General features: G+C 39.7%; 3 protein-coding genes across 7 annotated transcripts in view; 1 reads left to right on the forward strand and 2 right to left on the reverse strand.

The window, feature by feature from the left end:
* The window catches only part of LNPEP (leucyl and cystinyl aminopeptidase), a 60,946-nt gene extending 55,466 nt beyond the window's left edge, over nucleotides 1-5,480 (forward strand). For all 4 annotated transcript variants that reach the window (XM_085213151.1, XM_085213153.1, XM_085213154.1 and 1 more), the window contains exon 18: nucleotides 707-5,480. In XM_085213151.1, the coding sequence (XP_085069277.1) occupies nucleotides 707-838 (132 nt within the window). In that variant the 3' untranslated portion in view covers nucleotides 839-5,480. The remainder of the gene's footprint in view (nucleotides 1-706) is intronic.
* Nucleotides 5,481-10,023: 4,543 nt separating this feature from the next.
* On the reverse strand, nucleotides 10,024-11,427 carry LOC146542315 (uncharacterized). Its single transcript, XM_085213258.1, has 2 exons — nucleotides 11,188-11,427; nucleotides 10,024-11,055 (listed from the first exon to the last, which is right to left on the reverse strand). The coding sequence occupies exon 2, from the start codon at nucleotides 10,969-10,971 to the stop codon at nucleotides 10,024-10,026; it is 948 nt and encodes a 315-aa protein (XP_085069384.1). The 5' UTR covers nucleotides 10,972-11,055; nucleotides 11,188-11,427.
* Nucleotides 11,428-13,969: 2,542 nt separating this feature from the next.
* The window catches only part of LIX1 (limb and CNS expressed 1), a 34,181-nt gene continuing 25,209 nt past the window's right edge, over nucleotides 13,970-22,941 (reverse strand). Inside the window, exons 4-6 of one of the 2 annotated variants that reach the window (XM_085213551.1) lie at nucleotides 22,396-22,491; nucleotides 17,610-17,666; nucleotides 13,970-16,977 (exon numbers count right to left, since the gene is read on the reverse strand). In XM_085213551.1, the coding sequence (XP_085069677.1) occupies nucleotides 16,693-16,977; nucleotides 17,610-17,666; nucleotides 22,396-22,491 (438 nt within the window). In that variant the 3' untranslated portion in view covers nucleotides 13,970-16,692. Of the gene's footprint in view, nucleotides 16,978-17,609; nucleotides 17,688-22,395; nucleotides 22,492-22,941 lie in introns of both variants that reach the window. The other variant, XM_010725934.4, reaches the window with a different exon arrangement.

Below are 22,941 nucleotides of genomic sequence, written 5' to 3' on the forward strand. Positions count from 1 at the left end.
GGATTTGGTCTAGACTTTGTGAATAGTTTGTGCTTTTCTTTTCTGTGGAATGTGTTCAGAGCTATAAGGATTGCTTTACCTTATGTTAGCTGTCAGCAATCCTGAAGAGCTGTTTTGGATGTTCAGTATCCAGTTAATGTTCATTAGGAATCTCCAAGACTTCCCTAACAGTGCCCTGAAGTTCATGTGTTAAAAGTGGTTTAATGTTTATGCAAATGTTTTTGTTCAGAAAACTGGACAGAGATAGCTGCTTGTGATTTGACCAGTCGCATATCATGTGTAACCATTGATAGGTATAATATTGAATGGGAGTGGGGGTCATTCCAGAGGACTAAAGTGATTCTCTAAAAACAAATAGTTCTTTTTTAGAAAACAAAACATTTTTCTAGAACTTTGAGTGCTTTGTGATTGCTCAGCATTTAATGTAATGAGTGAATATCTGTTTATTGGTAAACTAACTTACTGGAACCAGACAGCAACCCTACCATGGCAGGTGGTTGATCTTTAAGGATCCTGCCAACTCAATCCATTCTGTGATTACTGCAGTTCCCATAAAATATGTTCTCTTTACATTTTGGGAAGCCAGCTCTGAGAATATGGCTTGATACAAATTCTGACACATGCATGTAGCCTTTGCTTCTGAACCTATTTGTTTGTCCAGTGTTTATTTTAAGTAAGGCTTTCTTTCTTTTCTCTTGTTACGCAGGTGAAAACATTTTTTGAATCAAAATCAGAAGAGAGCTTTAAACTGCGTTGTGTAAAAGAGGCAATTGACACAATTCAGCTTAACATCCAGTGGATGGAGACGAACTTAGCAAAGCTACAAGAATGGCTGTAGCACACATAATGTTATAGTGTGCCAGTCATTAGAAATCTGTGGACGGTTGCTCCATTTCTTTTGCAAAAGCCAGGATGAAACCAGGCATCGCTGCAACATTGTTTGCACTATTAGAGAGTCTAGAAAGCTCAGGGTATGTCTCACATAAAATTTGATTTCCCTTGAAGCATTTATGTGCAGGATTAAGTACTTATTCTGAAACTGTTTTCATCTGTAGACCAAACATCTCCATGTGTGATGATACATAACTTCTATATTTGAAACTTACACCCTTAATTTGGAGTCGTGTTCCAGTTTCTCATCAGTGGAATTAATAATTTTTTTAAATGTAAAAATGCAGATATTTTCCACAGAAATTACAGAACCTGTTGTGCAACAGAATCATACTTAAGATACCTATTAGTGGACTGAGCCATAACTGATGTTGCTATGTTATCTGTGAGCAACTGCACAAAACCACTGAAAGTGGCTACAGGCTAGTGTTAAAGTGACTACTGATTTCTCCACCTTGACTGTTTAATTTCATCACTTGTTTCAGAGGTTCTGCAATTAGTCAGTATGTGCCAGCCACTTAATTTGGATAAGTTTATACTTTTTTTTCCCTTGCTTGTTACCTCCTATATTACAGGATAAATTGCGTACACTGTTTCTTATTTTAACATCTGGAAATCTTCTCATTTAGATTTTAATGGTTTCTTCCTACACTGTTGTGAAAAATCTTGTGAGACAAATCTGCAAATTCTTTAAAGGAAGGGGATCTAAAAGCAGAGATGTACCACATTGGAAAGGCAAAATACCAATGGTGCATTCTGTCTGTCTTTCAAAAGCAGTGAAAAAGGCCATTTTTGAGGCATCATATATACATACAGCACATTGAAGATTAAGCATACTTGTTTATGTGGTGATGTGATGATGTTTTCAAATGTTCATTTCACTACTGATGACCTTTTGTGGATTCTTGCAAGTAGATTCACCTGTTGTCTTATTACAAGCCAATTAAATGATCAGTTATAAACTGCTGCGGAAGTGCCAACAGAAGTTGAATTTTTTGAACAAAACTACTTTAATTTACCAGTAAATTCTGAAGAAGATAACACTGAGAATTTGTCACAGATAATTCAAACTGAAGGCTTAAATTTATGAAATTGCAGCATTGGCTGTACAGTTAATTAGCAGAAACTTTAAACTATGATTGCTTAAAACATGCTGTATTTTTCCCATCCTTTCAGAATGAGAAGTTCTTTCCTAGAAAAGAAATCTCATTTTTTTCATCAGCTCACATTAAAAATAACATTTGCAGTTCTAATCTTGAAGTTATCAGAAATAATGTTAGCTTTGAGAGTGTACAAACATGTTTGCCCAAAAGGCCCAGAAATGAACAATTTCTACAGGTACTTCAGAAGGAATTGGTGGTTTGAGCACTGAAAGTAGGTCATACCATTCTACTTCCATACAAGTTATGCAATTAGATTTGTAATTAATTACCTTCTTTGCTTTTTTAGCCAGCTATCATGTCTTGTGTTTTTCTTCATTTATTTTAAATCTCTGTGCTCTCTGCAAAAATATTATCTCCATATCTGTATATTTGTGTACTTAGTTATCAGTTTTGTTTTGCAGACCCTTCTCAATGTTAACTGCTTTCGCTTTTCTGTCCTGTCAAACTTGTTTTTCTTCAGCTCTGACTGGTACTGAGGCATATAAATTTCAAATGGAAACTGTGGAGGAAAATTCCCTCTTCTTCCTGATTTCTGCTGTAGGATTTTTTAACATTTTGTTCAGATGCTTTACTGATAATTAGCTCTTTGCAAGGAAATTGCATGCAGCTGATCTTCAGAATGTGAACAGTACCAAGAAGGTCTGGAAGATCAAAGAGATTTTGGAGGGATTTCTGAATATTTTTTTCATTTTACTATTCTTTTTAAAAAAATTAACAATAATTTCAGTATGTCAGTTTCATAGGATTTTATGTCATGTAGTCTATAACTTCATTAAAAGTTGTACTGGAGTCTTTCTTTCAAGTGAAGTTCTTAAATATACTTCTCTGTTTTTGAGATTATTGGAAACTGATGAGGGTTAGAATGGCAAAGGCATGAGCAATGAATTGCCCTTTAAGAGTCCATCTGTCATGCATTGCTGCAGAGAATGAAATCTCACTAGTTCTTTGAATTTTCTTTGGCTTCTGGTCAAGTGAAAAACATGTTGTAGCCAGCAGCAACGCTTTACTTAATTTCCATAGTATCTTCTAGTTAAAATTGCAGAGCTAATGTTTTCTGTACATCTTAGGATACTCTTACTTTGCAGTAGAAGAGCTTTACAGTGCAAAGCTATGCTGACACTGCATCATTTCCTGCAGTGTGGAATGATGGTGTTTAATACATTGGGATTGCACAGTTTGTATTTGGTTGGACTGCGTCAATTACTGTCCTTGAAGCCATTATGCATTGGTTGTTTTGATACTTCCCAGTATCCTCAGTTCCTGGTGAGTGGACTTTTCAGAACTTATTGTGGTGAAAATTAAGCATGCGTATAAATATTTCTTACTTCTATAAGTAAAATATTTTTCTGATGTAAAAATTGCCTACTAGGAAAAGTGCAAGCAAGCAGTTGAGCCCTGGAGTAAGGTTTGATCCCTCTGCCAGCTCACCTCCTTTTTTTTTTTTTTTTAATTTAGAGATGGAAAAAGTGCAAATAGTGTAGGACAGAGCATTAGACTCCAATTGTATGAAAAGATGGTAACATACGGAATGAAGAAGTTTAGAATAGGTACAGTTTTTTCCTGTGTAACTGATCATAGAAATGATTGTTGTGCCTTACAGCTTGTAACTGAAGCAATACGCCAGACAGCATAAACACCCTGTTCTCTCCTTCAGGAATCAGCTAAGGTCTTAGAGGCTGATGAGGCTTGTTTCTCTGAGCACAATTCAATTCTGAGCTGATGAGAAAGCAGATTACCATTGCTGAGGGTGCTTCCTTGTCATACAGATTGTTTTGTAGGTAAATGAGATATGGCGGGGAGAGAACAACTGAGCAGTGTTGGCTTTTGTTGTGTCCTATAAGTATGATAAAAACTGTACTTCAGTATACAGATTTTCCAGTTATGGAACTGCCACATACGTAAACACTTTGAAAATAATGTCACAGCAACTCCCAGGTATTATATTGCTGTCAAGATTAATCCTGAAACTTCCTTCTTATCCATTCATCTATGAAATGGATGTCCCTTACTTGATAGAGAGCCAGCTTGCTTGGGCTGTTAAATCTACATTGTTGGGCTTGGCACTGAGAAGGTTTAGAAAGATACTGTCTACCACAGGGAGAAGAAATTTGAGATCTTGAAACTTCAGAAACTGATTGTATGCACATCGTAAGAGTGAGCTAGGAGGAAACAGGTGGTGCAACTAATTAATTCATCTTGGTGGCCAACAGATACAGGAGGTGTAACTTTTAGAATTCTTTTTAAGCAAACATTTTGAGTCTATCTTTCACCTGTTCTCCCTTTGGTAGAACATTCCATTTTCTGACACAGACTGTACCATCCTTCCTTTGCTTTCCTGGAAGATGGTATCTTTCTTTTCACTCTGAAATTCTATTAATGTTGCCTCAGTGACCATTCTCACTTGAATGCACTTCCTGGGTTCTATCATGTGCATTTTAGTTTCTCGCATAACTCTGATCCTTGAATCACGTAGTGTACTCAGCCACACGCTGAACATTCATTGTTTGACATTTACAATAAAGTGCATACATGAAATGATTTTGAATAGTAATATTGTTTATGCTTATCACTTTCATCAAGATGCTACTAAATGTTCAAAGATTTTTGTTACTTTTTTTAAGGCATGGAGTCACATGATTTCTAGAAAAAGAATATATTTACCATATTAAACTCAGGTCATATTGCTAAAGACTTTAAATCTTTAATTTTGCTGTGCTATTTAAACCTGCTGTTGTAATAGAGATATTGATTTTTATATGTGATAATTCAACTTTGATCCAGAATAGGAGACAGGCATCTTTTGTGATTTAACAATGGTGGCACAAAAAACAAATTACAATACAATCTTAAAGATACAGCTGTTAAAAAACATACTAGCTTGAATGGATTTAATCAATCTAATCTGAATGAAGTTCTTAAAAATGAAGCATAGATTTTCTGTTCCAAGATTTGAAGACTGGAAGAGTTTTGAATATATGGCATAAAACAACTTTCTATAGTGAGAACTGAGTCCTGTCTTCATTAAGTCAAGGTTAAGTTAGGTATCCCTGAAAAATACCTGATGAGTTCATTTGCAATGCTTTGTAGTGTAGGTACTTGTAAAGGGTTGCTCTTTGTGTTTTAAACACTGTAGAAATATACAAGACAATGTCAATTCACAGGTGTCTGAACTGTGAGTGGTAAAACTGCAGGTTGTAAAATACCTGCCTTCAAATGGGGATTCAAATATTGTATGTGTGCGTGTGTACGTATAAATATATATAAAATATGCAAAGTCGTCTGTTTCATTTGTAAAGGGAGAAAAAGCTGATTTTTCTTCATATTTCAGAGAAATGTTTTTGCATATTACCAGCACTGATTTGAAAGGCATGTGTACTGCAAACACTATTGCTTTTTGTGAGATAGAAATAAAGTATTTCAATATAACTCTAAGGTTATGTGTCTGTGCTTCCGCCCCCTGTATTTTTATATTTGAGTGTGCCCAGAAATCTTTGTTTGTTCACTCAGACCTCCAAGCATTATTGCCTGATTCTCTTCAATGGTGTTGGTGTCTCCGAAGCTTGGAGTATATGCTCCTTGACCAGCTAGGACTGCCTCCATAGCTGCAACTTCAGCAAGCTGATATATTAATAGATAGTCTGCTAGTTCTTCAGCCTGAGCTATAACGGAATTACAGGTAGAAATGAGGACATTACTGAACATCAGTGGCTGGCATTTTTTGTTTGTTTGTTTTTTTGTTTGTTTTTTTTGTTTTTTTTTTTTAGGAAAATTGTACCTAACTTACCCTCAGTGTCATAACCATACTAAATTGACACGAATGTGAAGGGTTTATGACTCTGACTTCTTGTCATCTGTTTTATGTAGATCAAGTTAGCCATAGCTTGTTCTGTGGGCTAGGAACAAGTATAAGGGTTGTGTTATTCTCAGTTACAGAGCCAAAGTGTACGTCGTTTCTGTCTTAATCAGACAAACCTGTGGCAGAAAGAAGCTGGTGGATTCCTGCTTCAGACTAGTGGTGTTAGGTTTATGGCTCGTATGGCTCAGGCAGAAACAGGTGCTAGAATAAAGGAAATAACTGGTGGGATGTGGAAAAATTTGTTGTGGGAAATGGTCAGAAAAATATATTTGGGAACTTGCACCTGGGGGAAGGTCAGTCTCCTTGCATAAACTACAGTCTATCATCTGCAAAAACCTGGTTATTATTTCTACAGGATAATAAGGTGCTCCAGTGCTCTGTATTTATTCTAAGAAACAATCACAATGCTACCAAACTACATCGGTATACTTAGTATTAAACAAAAACCTTTCTCCAAATGCTAGCATCTCATCTCAAGCCTCTGCCTACAGAACTTACAGGTACCAGGGTGTTCTATTTTTGTCTCTGCAATTTCAAAAAGTCCTGGCAGCTTAAAATATCTTGCAGTGTCTGAGGCAGATAAAATTGACCATTATAAAAGCAAGACTGCATGAATTCTGTGGGTGGCATGAATTATGCAGGAAGTTTGAGCCATAAAGTGAGTTCTTTCTGTCTCTATATTTTCACCTGTTCTACATTAGATGGAACATTCCTTCCTCTGATGGGCTGGATTTTTCCAGTGCTGGAAGATGTTATCTTTCCTTGCACTCTAAAATTTCAAACAATCCTGTCCCACTAACCATACATGTTGTATGCGTTTTGTGCATCCGGACTTGTAAGCTGGATTTCAGAGTTCCTGTATCCTGTTTCACACAGTTACTTGGTTCCACCACATGGTAAATGTTACAGTTCTGCATCTGGCCACATTATACGGAAAGGTACCTGTGTTTCTAATTACTCTTATGTGACACTGTTTGTACCAGCTAATTTTTATGGAGATGCTACTTGGAAGGAGTGGAAAATACAACAGCAAACTTGAGATCTTGAACATTAGGGCCACGATGATGGGGAAAACATGTATAATGGCTGCTGTTTAGTGTTGCTTACATCTGCGGATGGAGCGGAACTCTGGACAGTTGTATGCCCCCTCGGTTCAGTAAGAAGAATGTGGTAATTTGTTCAGCTTGTGGTGGTAGTGATTAAATTGTTCCACAGCAATGGATAACTTTGCCATTATGATACTCTGCACTAATTTTTTTGTCATATAGTAATCTTTTCCTTAATAACATGATTCTGCTGTTATCTTGGCTCTGGATTTGTATTAAACTCTACTGTCTTCAGAGTATGCTTTCCTTCCTTTTTCTCAGTCCACGTATTTGTCCATACAAAAGAGGAGGAAAAGAAATTTTATTTGAGCAACTCATAGAAGAGCAGATTTTGGCACAGTAGTTGTATGAACCTCTCACTGTCAGGAAATGTGTTGTTACTGTTACTGTTGGTGCTGTTACTGTTCAGTATGACACTTGAGCACATTTAAATTCCACAAGCTGTTTTCTCGGGGTTGGAAAATCTTTCTCTGCTGTAAAAGTTCTCACATGTCATGATGCAGTGGACAAAACTTGAAATAAAATTCAGAGTTTATTGTCTACCTGTTCTCTACCATGAGAGCTATTATTGTTACAATAATAATAATGTTATTAGTGATAGTTAACTAATAATTATACCATTTATTAAAGGTGATTAATAACAGGTAAAATGATAACAATGAGTGATACAGATCCCTTCTTCTACTTAAGTGGTTTTATTGACAGCTGCAGGGCCATTAAAAATGATGTTCTGGTAATGTGAGCCATGACTACAATTTCAGTGCAAAGCCAACTGTCATCATACCCACGGTTATAAGTGAACATTGTTCTCCAGTGACTCACAGCTCAGTGTAAAACAAGGTATTTTTTCCTATTTTCTTTTGTGGTATCAGGCTCCTTGTAACAGCTGGAACAAATGGAGCTCCTGTTTGCAGCATCAGGAGGCAAACTAGCAGTGACACAGCAGATCCTGAAACAACAGCTGTTTGTAAGTGTAAATGATTCCAATGAATTAATCTGACTTCTTGCCGCTCAGCTGACCTCCTGTCAAGTTTTACAGGGCACTCGTATTTTAAAATTTGCTCTGTGATCTGATATGGAGGACCAAGATGCCTACTTAAGTAAGGTTTGGGAGGAGGAGTAGGAAGGAAGTGAATAAATAGCAGATGCTGACCTGTACTCTCCCTCATCACTACTGTGAGGACTGGGCCCAGTGCAGCTCATTGTGGTGTGAAATGTGTGGTCACAGCGTCTGCTGGATCTGCTGCAGGGAGACACCTTCTTGTAACTGCACAGGTCTGCGTACAGAGCATCTTTTAAACAACCCAGCACCAATACCTCCAGGCTTACTGGGACCCTTGAGCTGTTGATTATTGCTGGGCTTCTTCTTCATTATGAACTAGTAATAAGATGCATAACTAATCCCATCTCAGTAGCTGTGTGAGGTCTGAGTTCTGATATGTATTTTTTGCAAAATTCATAAGATTCTGATACTGAGGAGGAATTGCATTCAGTTCAAACGCTGCCCTGCCAGAGCAGAAGCCCTGCCAGAGCAGAAGGCCTGCCAGACCAAGCTCATAAACTAAATGTGGGGAGAAAAACAATCCAATGAAGAGGTCAGAGCCACCCCCCAGTTAAGAAGTGAGCAGTCTTGTGACTTGCAAGCAGTTCTATCTTTCCCTCTGAAAATGAAGTCCTCTGGGGTATATAGTTCTTCTATTCTGAGGGCCAGGTACCCAGGAAATCAGAAGTCTATTGAACTGGAACATTAACTGTTTAACTCCTAGTCCTTGAAATGCTTGTATGATGTGGAATACTGACAACAAAAGCATAAATCCATGAAAGCTAAACCAAGCAGTAAGCACAGAGGGACATCCACTGAAGGAATTAAGTGTCAGACAGGCAGTAAATCCCGGAGTCCTTGACCAATGAGGATCAGGTAAGAGAGTCTCCCAGGGGAAGTGCGCTGCTAATCTAGTGTTTACAATTAGAAAAGCAGAGGACTGGAAAGAGACACAATTCTCATAAGCTGTCTTGGACACAGCAGCTCCAGAATGATAGCAGAGTCCTCGACCAAAGGATCGGGGAGGGATTTCAATCCGGCAAGCAGGTGCATGCAGTGCACCCAAGTGTCTGGAAGGGGTGGAGCCAGGATCCAGCCCTTCCCAGACCTCATTTAAGAGTTGGGAGTGGAGGCAAGAGTATCTTGCTGGAGGTCCCTGCCTACCTGAGGCCTTAAAATGTAAGCAGGTATTTTCCTTTCTTTCTTCGTTTACAGCAGCTGTATTTGAGCATATCATCAATTGCTGTACCCTAGGACATCGCTATTCCAATATCATTCCAGCATTTTCCATTGTTACTGTGTTAAATTAGCTGTGGAGTGAAACCTTTGGGAGTGTAAGCAGAAGACAGTGTAAGGACACGGGTGCGTTTGATGTGTGGAGATGAGCCAGCTTGTGCCCTGCGCAGAAATAAAGCAGCGCCTCCTCTGTCAACGTTTGCCTTTGCCATGGTGTTAAGGGAGGTTCTAAAGGAACGGTAACAGCAGCATGGGAGGCCTCCAGGGCCAGCAGAGGTCGGACCTCCCCCGTGCACAGCGCTGACCACTAAAGGCACCGGTAGCAACACGGAGACTTTTCTGTAATTTTATTGCAACTCTTTGAAAGGGTAGATAACAGCAGGACAAGGGGAAATGGCTTGAAGTTGAGGGAGGGAAGATTTAGGTTGGATGTCAGGGGGAAGTTCTTTACGGGGAGAGTGGTGAGGCTGCCCAGAGAAGCTGTGGATGCCCCGTCCCGGGAGGTGTTCAAGGCCCGGTCGGATGGGGCCTCGGGCAGCCTGGTCTGGTGTTACACGTGGAGGTTGGTGGCCCTGCCTGTGGCGGGGGGGTCAGAGATCGTGATCTTTGAAGTCCCTTCCAACCCGGGCCATTGTGTGACCGTGTGGTCTGACAGTCTGAGCGCCTGAGGGCTGGTTGTGCCCCAGCTGCAGGCCCGGCCCTGTTCTCGCCAGCTGCTGGGGCGGTGTCCTAGTGCTGCCGACGGGGTGGCCTCTTGGCGGGAGGTGCAGAGGCCTCAGAATTGCGGGCCCTCCTCTTCGGAGCTCGCCGAGGCGCCCTGCGTGAGCGCTCCCTGCCCGTGCCGGTGCTTGAGGGACCTGGCACTGCCTCTCCCAGCTCCTCCTGGGCTGCAGCTTGGCGGGTCCGCCATGGAGCTGGGATGGATGGAGGCTGGCTGGGACCCTCACTAACGGCAGCGGTTGACAGGGGACAGGGAACAGGAAGCTCCTCCTCCACGTTGTCTTCCCTGGTGCTGCTGGAGGGCTGTGGGCCGGGGTCGGGAGTCTGTGCACCACGGGCAGCTGCACCACGGGCAGCTGCAGGGCTGCCCTCCCGTCCTGTGGCAGCATGGGAGGTCTCTGGGCCAGGCAGATGTTGCACCTGCCCGCTGCACACCCGCGCAGCTTGTACAACGAGCCGTCGCACAAAGCTGGCGGCCCGGCTTCGCAGGGAGCAGTGCAGCCACAAAGTCAGCGCTCCCTCATCCAGGCCAAAGAAGCACAGGCCAGAGATGACGCGGCGCCGTGCTGCAGAGGCTGCCCTGTGGTCAGCCCCAAAGAGCTGCCTCAGCTCCTGGCGCAGCCACGGCAGCAGGGGCCAGAGCATAGCTGGAGGCAGGCGGAAAATAGATGCCCAGGTGGGCACCACCCCTGTTTGCTCTTGCTCTGATGTTGTGTGGTGGGGGGCTGTTCTGGCCCTCTCCTGCCGTCCGACGTCAAGCTCTTCAAAGCTGTCGTCCGAACGCACTGAGTGCACGATGGACCCCACACTGCGTTTGCAGAGGGGGCACGTGGGCCTGCTCTCAGCCCACCGCTGGATGCAGCCAAAGCAAAACTGGTGCAGGCAAGGCATCACGTAGCTGGCGTCATCCATGGTGTCCAGGCAGATGGGGCAGCGACGGTCCAGCTCGGTGGCCATGCTGTCCAGCTGCTGTGGTGGGCAAGAGAGCGAAAGGGATGAGGGGCTGCTCCTCACCCCGCTGCTGCAGCAGCAGGGGTCACGCTAGGAAAGGAAGAGAGGTCACGGTTATTCACTGACCCTGTCAGCGGAGGAACAAGTGCCCAGGCCCCTCAGGAAGGAAACCCTCCCAGCTGGGCTGCCCAGGCTGAGGCGTCCCTTACCGGTTCCCTTTGCTGCTGCGGCCTCCTGGGTGCCCCGGCTGCCTGAGCCAGGCAGGGCGGGGAAGAAGCTTCAGTGGCTCTGGGGACGAGCACTGAGAGCGGCTGTCGGCAGCTCCCAGAGCACGAGACCAGCTCCAAGGCTATCCTCGCTGCTCGCTCCAAACCTCACGGACACGCTCGGCTGGAGTGCGGGCACAAGGCAGAGTGAGAGACTCTGTGCCCGGCTACAGGCAGTGAGGGCCAAGAGGTCACAATCCACTGCTGCGTATGTCACTATCCCTCACGTAGGGGATGGGTGCCAGTGACGTCACAATGGGCGAGCGTCATCTGCAGCACTCCAACCCCAGCAATGGCATCCGGGTTTTCCGCAGTGCCTCTGTCCCTTCTGTTCCCTATATTGTGTCTGCTCGCTGTTGGCATTTTGCAGCAGTGTCTGGAGCTTTGACTGAGTCTTCCCACGTCGCCCCAGCCGTGACAAATCTCCAGATCTGTACAGCACTGGGGTGCCTTCAACAAAACTCATGTCTTTCTCTGAGGCAACAGGACACGGGCCTAACTGACTCTCCCCACAAGCCAGCACTGCTGCCTTGCCCCATGTGTGCATTGGTTCCTTCCACATCTGAGCATCAGTGCTACCCTGGCTCTTCCTGTGCTGCTTCTTATTTTGTTGGTATTGGAGCCTCCTGTGTTCTCCTATTGCCTCTTGTCCTTTTACTTAGCACAAGCCAAAAATGTTTGGTTCTGCCCTCTTTGCAATCTTCTTCAGAGTGGTGACTATAGATCCGAATATATATGTGTGTCTCCTGCCTCACCTGTGGTGTGAGTTGTGACATACTGGTAACTACAGTTATTGAACTGGCTATGCTATTTAGAGGTACGTATGGTACAACTACATTTGGTACAACTGATTGCAAGTACTACTATGGTACAACTGATTGCAGGTGTCATATCTTGTATTTTGTGCAAGTTATGCACTTGCACATGAGGGAGAAGAATTTGTCTTAATATGTAATTGTAAAACTCAGCTACAATTGAAAGTTCCATACACTGAGTATATATAAAGTGAGTACAAATAATTGTGAGATACCTTTCTCCACTTATTTGTTTATTTAAATCAGGTGATATCTTGTCCAACAGAAAACAAATTATAGACCTTAAGAAAAAAAAAAAAAAAGAGAGTGATTAAGCTAATGATTCTAACACCAGGAGGAACAGGTGATCAGGTGCTTGAGGTTCAATGAGTGTGCATGTGCATTTTCACATTTGCCCAGAATTATGGTTTAACTGAGGCGTGAGCATCAGTTTTTAGAAAAGGGAAACAGCTGTAGATGACGCGAATGAACATCCATCTGAATAGAGGCAGCAAAAGCCTGCTGTTTTTGGAACCTCTGTTGTCAAAGTCTGATAGATTCTTATGTTCAGTGTATTTGTTTTAATCACAGTTATGCTTTAGTGCACTGATTGATATATATACAAAAGATATACAAAAGCTTTAAGACACAGTAAACTGTTGGCACTTTATTATGAGCAATAGCTTTACACCAACATTCTTTATCCTTTCCGAGGCTTCTTGTTTTGGATCCTGAAAATCCAGTTTTTAATACATATGAGAACAGCAATACCAAGGATTAAGTGGCTCATGTCAAAACAGAGCTTCCTTAAGCTTCCCTTTAACAGCATGAAAGCAAAAATGCACTGAATATTTTCACAAACATATAGTGTAACAACCTGCTTGAAGAGCCTTCTCTGCTAATTTTACTCTCAGGTAAATGATACAATCCTCCTGACAGGAGTGTGCATCTGGGGTCAAGGGGCTCTTGTTCTCCCAGTCTGCCAGATTATCTATCAAACAACTATTATCATTGCTTCCAAATTACCTGGACACAATTCATTCCGTTCAGAGCATTAAGTCTCTCGATACAAATTCAATCCACTGTGGTGGAAATAGCTGAAGTTTTCTCTACTCACGCTGATAAGTTCAGGCTAAAGGGCAAGAGAGACAGCATTTCAGAGGTTTCTTCTTATAAACTACAGTTGCCTTTGCTTCACAGCTCCCCTGAAAGGCTATTGCTTTCTATGAAACTTTAAAGGACCATTTACTCAAGTGTTCCTCTGAAAGAAAGCTGTGGTTGAATGGTAAAAGGACTATACATTTTCCCAACATATGCTGATTTGGTGTATTGTGTTACATAAATGCAGTTTGATAGATTCTGTGCACACATAGTTACTTGCAGAAATTATGGGCACCTATGTATCCTGGTGTCCAACATCAAAGTGATGTTCGAAATATAAGGAGGAGATAAACGATGAAGTCAGACTCTGCCTGTGCTGTGGGTAGGTAATAATATATTTCAGCATTTAACAGGAGACATAAACAGTACTGACATCCAAAGTAGGCTGATAAGGCTACAACACAAAGTTCCTATGCAAAAGTGAATAGGTATTTGGCTGCAGTGGCACTGTCCTTTCTCACAATGGGAGGAACAGCATACAAAGCATGTAATTCAGAGGACTATATCTGACAACAAGTAGGCTTGTAAGGTTAAAATATGATGAAGAGAGAAAGGAGTGGGGTAAGAAGAAGAGGTAAGTGAGAAAGTGAGCAGTACTTGTTAATGCTAAGTGAAATGTGTCCTTTCAAAGCTAACCTCTCTTTTGTGTCTTCCCATCAGTTCAAAGAATGCAGAGATCTAGGATGGGGTCTCCAGTTTTCTTTGTGCTTTGAAGTGCTCATTTCTGCACAAATCCTTAGAGCTGAAGTAGCTAACACAAAAAATGAAGCTTGAATGCTGAAATCAGTCCACAGGAGTGTGATAGTTTATTTATCTATCTGATCAACAAACAAAAATCAAAGCAATCCAAGTTTTTCCACTACTTTTTCTACAATCTACTGTTTTAAACAGTTTACATACTACACTGACGGGAGGCAAACTATTGCCTAAATTACAGAACCTAAATGCACAAGGGAGTACGTACAATCTATTGATGCAGTGTGAAAATTACTTTCACTTTACTGTTATACATACGAAATGCCCTGAAAGAAAACAAAACATTAAAAGCTAGGAAAAATTTACTCTTTCAGTTGAGAAAACATATTTTTGAGTAATAGATCCATACAGTTTTGTACATTTTTTAAATGAGCACCTGAAAGGAGATAAAAAATGAGAACTTTTTCAACCTTATATATTGCTCAAGATCTCGCTTTTGTCCCATCCATTTTCCATTCCACATAATCATATTTTTTCAAGACAAGAAAGCTTGTGGGATTTGTTGATTCCTTACAATGAACTGAAATACTTCCTTTTTCAGTGAGCTGAAAGAAAGAATTCAAGACCTGTAAAGTCCATGCCACTACTAGTTCAAGCCGAGATGTCAGAATGCTGAAGAGGGAGGCTGCATTCTTTTCTTTTCCTTGGAAATTTCACATTCAGTAGATAAGAATTAAAAAAAAAAAAAAAAAAAAAAAGATGACAAAACCCACAACTGTTGTACTTCATTTACAATCTCACCACAGCTTTCCAAAATTCTGTGCTACTTCTTTTTCTTCTCAAGCTGCTGATTGGAAGAAATTGATGTGTAGAAACTTAACAGCAAAGGTTTGTTATGATTAAGCAAGGTATTCTTTATTGGCAGTGCTGGGGTAGCATCAGGTAACTCTCAAAGAATGCTCCACCTGAATAACATACCCCTTACATTCCCAAATCCATTATCCTATCTACTCCCAGTGACTGACTAACAGACATGGCCTTATTTGGCCATCTTCAATGTCATTGTCTGTCCTTGGGGTGTGTCATTTACTTCCTCCAAATATTCCTTTTGTCCCAAAGATTACTGTGGAATGCAAAGATAATTGGAAAAGTCTCTTCACACACAGGTAAGAAGACAAAGTCTTGATGCAGTCTGTCACATTTTAGGCAAATTCTGCCTGGTATGTGTGGATCCTGGCTTATAAGGACTCCACTAAACAGGTGCAGTTTTTTCTGTTGTTTCTTCTGCCTTGTTAAAGCAGAACAGTCTTACAACATATTTCCCTTTCTACAATGCTACATCCCACTTATCATCCACAACATCTAAAAGCTACTATGGTGTTGCAAGCAAGCATTAACAGAATACTTTGTGTAATTAATTCTTCAAATCGCTTTGCTTGCTATAGCTAAGCTCTAAGGGCAGCTTGGCTCTCCCTGTACTGGGCATCTATACTGTACAGCCATCCCACATCTTTCCTTATACAGTGCAAGAATCTTTACAGGTCACAGTTGTCTGTCTCTGCAGTAAGGCTGTGCCCCACATCAGGAAATTGTGTCTAGCAGTGGTGTGCATGGTTTTGCAACACGGTTATTACTGCTGACCTATTCTCCTCTCTTTTTTATATGAGATGTGACACTGTTGGATATCCACTTCTGTAAAGAATGAAAATGAATTTTCTCCAGCCTGCTTTTCCTCCAACTGAACTGTGTGTCTCTCTTATGTAGAAATACATTATGTTTAAAGCAAACTGTACTGATGCTAAGAGATACTACTGAGGTTACTGAGTTGATTTAAACTACAGCTATGCTAAATGTCCATTCTTCTGGCAGAAACTACCAGGAAACAGAACTAGGAGGAGTGTGTTCAAGTTCATTGACCAGCATTTTAATACCTTCCTGTTGTCATATTCAGCTAAAATGGCATGCTGGTTATTATGAGTGTGTGCCTCATTAGGCTTATGCTGCCTACTTTCCTCTTCAGACAGTAGCTTCTAGTAGTGGAATTGTGCTGACAGTCAGCAAGGGGAAAGGAAAGATCTTGAACCTCAGTAGGCATTTGTTGAAGTGCAAGCAAGTAAATTCTCTTTGAAAAGGTATATAAAGTCTAACTAGAAGACTTTTATCACACAGTTAGCCAATACTGATGGCCAGTGAATAACTTCTGCTCATCTTTATGTTCCCACAGATTTGTGAAATCTTGTTGGCTGCAACAGAGGTAAAGCACCTTGAATCTGGAGAGCTTGTTTAACGCTGCAGGTTTTTTTTGGTTGGAAGGTTCTTTATACCCTTTGAAAAACACAATGAACTTCAGCAGTAGCATCTGATAGGAGGAAACACATGCTGTGAAGAAGTCTGGGAGTAACCAGGCACCAGTGCAGGTTTGAACTACCCTTTTTGTATTTTACTGCTGGTAGTTTGTAGGTTTGTGAAGACAATTTTTATGTCTTCAACAAAGAAGATGCAGTTTTCATGTGGAAAACAAAATCCAGGTTATCCAGGTTACCATATCAAATTCAATCTTCAGAGTACCATAAAAGCTTTTGTCTTTTGTGCTTTATCTCCATTTAGGTTTTAAGTACTAGTGCTACATCAAATGTTTCTTGCTTAACCTGAAGAATATTTCTAGACACTAAAATAAAAATTAAAAAAAAATTAAAAAAAAAAATTGCTTTTAGATACAGAAATTAAAACATCTATGGAAAAGAATGCTAACAACTTACATGGAGAGTATTTTTAACCTAGCCTGGCATGTTAAAACATCTTCTTCAAATCTAGTGGTAGCCATGTAGGGACAAGCTCATTTGATTTTCCCATGAGGAAGTGGTAACTTGGTCACTGTAGATCTGACTCAGTGCTAAGCTCAGTATTTCTTTCTTTTCTTTGTAGAACCTCAGTTCATGCCCAGCTTTCCTGACTTCTTCCAGTTCCCTCAGTGCCACTTGCAGCTCTTGGGAAATAATTCCTGGAGATTCTTGCTCCTTCATAATCCAGTCCAGGGCCATGTGACTTCTCATCTTTTCATCTAAGGAACACTGGGAGTAGTAGGAAATTACTTCCTACCATTCGGGGAAATAACAACAGACATGGAACTTAGTAACAAACTTACTTTAAACAGACAGATAAACAACAATGAGAATCATTCAGCTTTGCACAAAAATAACACAGCAATCCTCTGCAATGTTCTTTCAAAAGCTGATCACTAAAAGATAGAACTAAATCTACCTATGCTTATTTCTCTTGAAGAGAGGTAACATTTTAAATAACGAAAGTTATTCCTTTCCCTTTGTAAAGCACAGAATGTATAATTTTTCTGTAGGTTGTAACATAATACACAACTTAATTTCACAAGTTAAAAATATTTTGAAGTTTTTCAATGTATTGCATTTTCAAGTGTTGTCCCAAAATAGAAGATAAAACCTGTTAGGGTTGCAATTTATCTCAAATGAATTTTCTGCCTGTTGATAGACAAAAGTGAGAAATAGTCCCGGGTTTTCTTGCAGTGATATCAAGGGACAAATATAGAAAATACAAAGTATTTTAAAACTTAATTTTTCTAAGTCCTGTATAAATCAAAATAAAGGACAAATACATTAACTCAGAAAATAAAAGTACTACTACTAATAGTAATTTGCATATTTTACCCTCACACAGTTAACTACTCAGTCAACTTTTTAATGGCTTGTCCTACCTGCCGGGAGCACTTTGTTTCCCGTAGGGCTTTAAGGCTTCCATTCCAATGCAGAAGCTGAAAGACAATCATCAGCTCCTGCAAAATGTGATTACATACTGAAATATTCAAAAAACACACTATTTAAGAGAAAAAAAAAAAAAGAGCAGACTTGGTGTTTAAAGTTGATGAGATAAAGGAAAATTAATCCAAACTGTGTTAGGAGTTATAATGAAAGGCTTACAGGTAGCTAAAAGCTAGTATTTTCTCTTTTGAAGCAAATAGAGTACTATAAAATATTGATATTCTAAGTCCCTCAATCGGAGCTTTTACTTACTTCTAGGTGACTACTACAACCTTGTTTATAGTCATAGTGCTGGCGTATTTAGAGCTTTTTAGCTATCAGACATCAGCATTAAAAATATGGCAAACTCTTTATCACCAGGTTGAGTATTTTATTTTCCATTTTCTGCACATTGAAATAAGGTGGTTTAATTTACTTTCTAACTTTCACTGTGTCACGTCCCCATAATCATTGCAAAATAACATTTAACTTGGTGAAGTATCAATGACACTTAAAATTAACCTTAGATCCTTGCCTCTAATCACTGTTCTGTTAGTTTTAGTAATTTCCAAACTTTGAATTGAGATGGATGACTATCACAGAAAGAATGCTATCAAATAAATTTTTACACACACACACACAAAAGATGAGATTTGCTATCTAACTGATCACTTTTCTAATGGGATTTTTATTTCACGGCAGACATCCAGTAGCCTTAAACAAAAATGTTATCAATGTATTCGTTTTTCTTTACATGAGGTGAGGCTGTTAAACTCCAGGCATTTTAATCTCTTTGTGAAACAAAATGGCTATTTCACAGTAAATACACGGAACAAACGTTTCACCTGAAACACAGTTGATGCAGTTTAATGGGCCAGCTGGTGCTATTAAACAAGTTCAGAAGAACTGAATGAGGTCCCTGAGAGGGTTGTCATTATATCTCTGTATTGAATAGAGCTGGGTTAGATGGAACTGGATTTCTCATTGTAAAGGTTTAATACTTCTAAAATTACTTGTTCCAAAACAAACATATTGCTAGTATTGCTCTATTTTGATAATATCAAGACCCTGTAGAGATTTACAGTGGGTGCTAATGGAAAGTAGGGGAATGGGAGAGAAAAGTAAACCTTAAGGAAGAATATTTAAATGTGTCAATCCTGACCATTGCTCATGGTAACGAGTACCTACCCAGAAACTGAATCACTGCCTCAGTGATACTTCTGAGTGCCTAACACATTATAATTTAAATTAGAGATGGGAGGGAGAAAGATAAAGACTAACTTGGTAGCATACAAGGATTATTTTCATCACCAGTGATTCTCTTTCTAATTGCTAACCACAAACTGGGCAGAATGAAGAGTGAATCTTAGTCTGTTTTTTCTCATGTTCATTTACTGCTTCTGATGTGACGAAAGCATTGGCTTGTAACTGGATTTTTGCATCTAGCTTGATGGTTGGTAGTCTTCTGACAAAACAGAGGACAGGACAAAAGGGTTCAGTGATAAAACAGTTAAAATTATCTACCTTAGATAGAAAATGTAGAGATTTACATGGGCTGTACAAATCATTTTTCTTGTCTGGTACCTTGACAATTATTTCTACATTTCAGTCCTTTCCTTGAACCTTTTATAAACTTGGCTACATTATTAGTTTTTGCTTATGCAAAAGGAGACTGCTTGTATTACAATGAATTTTATATACATTTGAGGTGGACATAGTAGATGGAGGAAGTGGCCTGGTAAAGAAAGTAAGACTGCACAGATTAACTCTGCACAATCTCACATTTCAGACCAAGACACCAGGAGTAGTATACCTGGTGGTGCTGACCTAATGTCTTGAATACAGCTGTACTCCATTCATACTAAGGATCATAATTTGATGGTGTGGGAAATGATGTATGATTTTTGCATAAGTAATAGAATGTTGTACCCAAGGGACATACCTCAGAACCTGTGATACAAGATAATTTTCTGTCCGTGGTTAAAGAATGGGGTATGCACATTCTGGAGAGATAAAAGGAGAGTGTGGCTGGCATGTTAATTTGTGTATGCTCCTCCCTTGGGGAGATTGTGGTGGTGCATTAAGGATGACCAAAGATAAGGACTGTAAGACATACATCTGCACCCAGAATTCTGCAAGAAGAGACAAACTTATCTGGCAAAACATATGGCAGAAGATACTGGCCCAGTCACTATTTCATGAATTCTGCTTACTTGGAGAAACAAAGATAGATGGACTTTGTCAACTACCAAGAATTTGTGCGTGAAGAATGTGAACCTGGCAGCAGGGGAGGAACTCAGTGTTAAAAGAGCTTGTTTTCTTACAGCAGGCACTCTGGTTTGCAGGATGCCCGCCATTGCAATCACAAATTAAAACTTCTTCACAAGAGGTTTGGCCTCCAAAAAATTATTTGAATTATTTCTCACAGTGAATGAAAAGAATTTCTTTTTTACTACATGTAAAGATTTTGTGCAAGAAAATTCATTATGTCATTATAAACAGGTACTATTTAGCCCAAGATTTGACCTTCAGCTCTTTATGTATATCTCTTTACTTATTCCCTTTTCTTTACCTCAGGAAACAAAAACAAAATAAATCAAGATACAAGCCCAAAATGCAAAGTCCCCAAAGCATGTGAAGACCGATGTTTAAAGGTGGAAGAAAGCACAAAGTTTATGCTACATGTCTGGAGTCCCTTCGGACTGAAAAGATTGTGGTAGGTTTTGCTTGGCCTTAGAAGTTGTGGTCTTATTTTGACTTCCTGTGCAACTGGCTTTTGATTTTAAAATAATTATAGAAGAAACTATTAACCATTTTGTTTACTTTAAAAGTATATGCCCTATATTTCAAGCGACAGAAGATAGCAGTCTGTAACTAATCACAGGGAAATTCGTAATGTCTTTTGTATAAATAGTTCACACACTCTCCCTTCGATGCCTCTTCACTTACTGGAGATGAACCCTGCAATACAACACTGTGCTTTTTATCATTTAGACTGGAAATTGCCTTACTTTTGATTTTCAGTATTTCCAATCATTCTGCAACAGCATATCAGCTACAGTCTGAAACAGCTGAACATTATCTTGGACACACAGTGATATATGGGAATTAGTACGAATTCCTTCACTCTCCATTCTGATTTGCTTGAATGTATAAACATGCTGTATTAGTTCTCATTTACCATTGGATTTTTACATGTCCATATAGGATATCAATCTTTGCCCTTTGTTATCTATTTATATTAGTAGCACATGGATTATTTGATAAATAATCCTGGCTTACTCATCTTACTCAAGTGCATAGAGAAGGGATTTAAATTTTAATTGAGATATTTTGTGATTTGGATTCAAAAACATGTTTTATTTTAGAAATCTCTGCTCGTAGGCCATAGCATCTTACTCTATCAAATGTTTTTTGCAGTTTGAGTGTTCTTTCTCAAGGCCTGATTTTTTTAGAGTCATTTCTGAAATTCCATCCCTGGATGAAGTGCATCTTGAGGAGAGGAAAAGACATAAGATCAGAGTTCAGAATTATATAACTTTGGCCCAGCAAGTCTCCTGAAAGTTTATCATCTTCAGTGCAGTACCTATGACATTAAGTAAATATCATACATACTATGACATTACCTATGGAATTAAGTAAATAGGGCAACTTTTCCTTGATGACACTTTTCTCACTTTGTTAGATGTGCCACTGTGAGGATCCAAAACATGTAGGCTTCTGGAAACATGCAATTCAAAACAGGCATGCTCTAGAAATATTCAGACTATTTCCCTGAATTTTTTCCCTCCTTCACACATCTGAAACCCACACACAGATGCATCTTGATTGCACTCAGAAGGTGAAGCAGAATGGTACCCATAACACATAGCACTTATGCCCAGTTAACTTGTTCTATTCATCAATAAAAATCAAAACCCTACAGCATACTGTAGGCAGTTGAAGTCTATATGACATCACATCAATCAGTTCACACTTAATCAAATGTAAGAAAAATAAACTCAAAAATATGTGGGTCTACTTTGGTGCCTAGATTAAATAACTGTGCATGAATGTTTTACACATAATTTGGTAATTTAGAAAGCTGTAATAAAGCATTGGAGATTCTGTTAGTAGTTCAGAATATGTGTTCTGAATGTTGAATCAAACTTATTTCAACTGGAATTAATTTTAGTAAGGCTCTGACAGAGGGCCAGAAGTGGTCACCACACCTTTGAAATGACTGTTGTTACAAGAATATTTGCCCTTCAATAGACAGTGTGTGGCAATTCATTCACCCATGTTCAGTACAGTACTTTCAGATTTTCTTTCGAATAGCAGTGCAGGAAGTCAAGTGCTCACTTGTCAGGATGTACCAACCCAGTATAATGTCAGTGATCATAGTATTTTCTCCAGTAATGTAGATTTAGCGTGATATTTTTTATTAGGATATGGAATCAAAAAGGCCATTTTACCATACATGAATTTTAGGCACAGCACTATGCAGATAATATTTCAGTGCATGTAATCAGCTGGAAGGGACACTACTCTTTGCTAATATTGCAGACATGTTGTTGACACTTGATTTACTGTAGTGCTGTTTTGAAGGTAACCTTTAGACATTCAGATTTGATCTAAATCCAGTTTTCTCTCATTCTCTATGGTCTCAGCATGCCTCAGATGCAATGAATTCTATTTGAAATTAGTCATTAAGTTTCTTCACTCAGATGTGAATAATGTAGAACCCATTTCTTATCCTTATACCTGAAATTCCAGCATTGTCTTTCCAATGTTTGACTCTAGCATGTAATGATAAGCTCCAATACTAGTGCTGGGGTCATCAGCATCCTTTAGGTTACCCTTTGGGAAGAAACAAGAGAACGTGATTAAAAAGGAAGTAGTTGATTTATGGTTGTATATTTTATAGTCAATAACATGTCTTAATACTGCTAACCCAAGACATTTTTAACGCCCCTCCATTTCTTTCCCCAGCAAACAATCTGGGAGCCTGTTTCTGCAAATCACAATTACCACAGAGGCTACTCATTTTACCAATATTTAGTTACTATCTGATTGTGAAATGAGAGCGCTGAAGTGCTTAGTGACACACTGATTGCTGAAAGGAGGAAACACGTGGGATTAACTAGAAGTGCTTTAGTATTTGCTTTGCAGTAAGCAGTTTAGCACTCAAAAGGCTTCCTTAGCTAATACCCCCATGATCTTCCTACTGACATTTCTCAAATCACTCTCCTGCTGATACATTTTTAGTCAGTTTAACTGATGTACTTCCTTGTAGGTATGATTTTCACT

Source organism: Meleagris gallopavo, chromosome Z (genome assembly GCF_905368555.1).
Source record: "Meleagris gallopavo chromosome Z, MGAL_WU_HG_1.1, whole genome shotgun sequence".
Classification (NCBI taxonomy): Eukaryota; Metazoa; Chordata; class Aves; order Galliformes; family Phasianidae; genus Meleagris; species Meleagris gallopavo.

Excerpts from the sequence above, each read along its gene's own strand:
- LOC146542315 (XM_085213258.1), bottom strand. The coding sequence starts at position 10,971 with ATGGCCACCGAGCTGGACCGTCGCTGCCCCATCTGCCTGGACACCATG.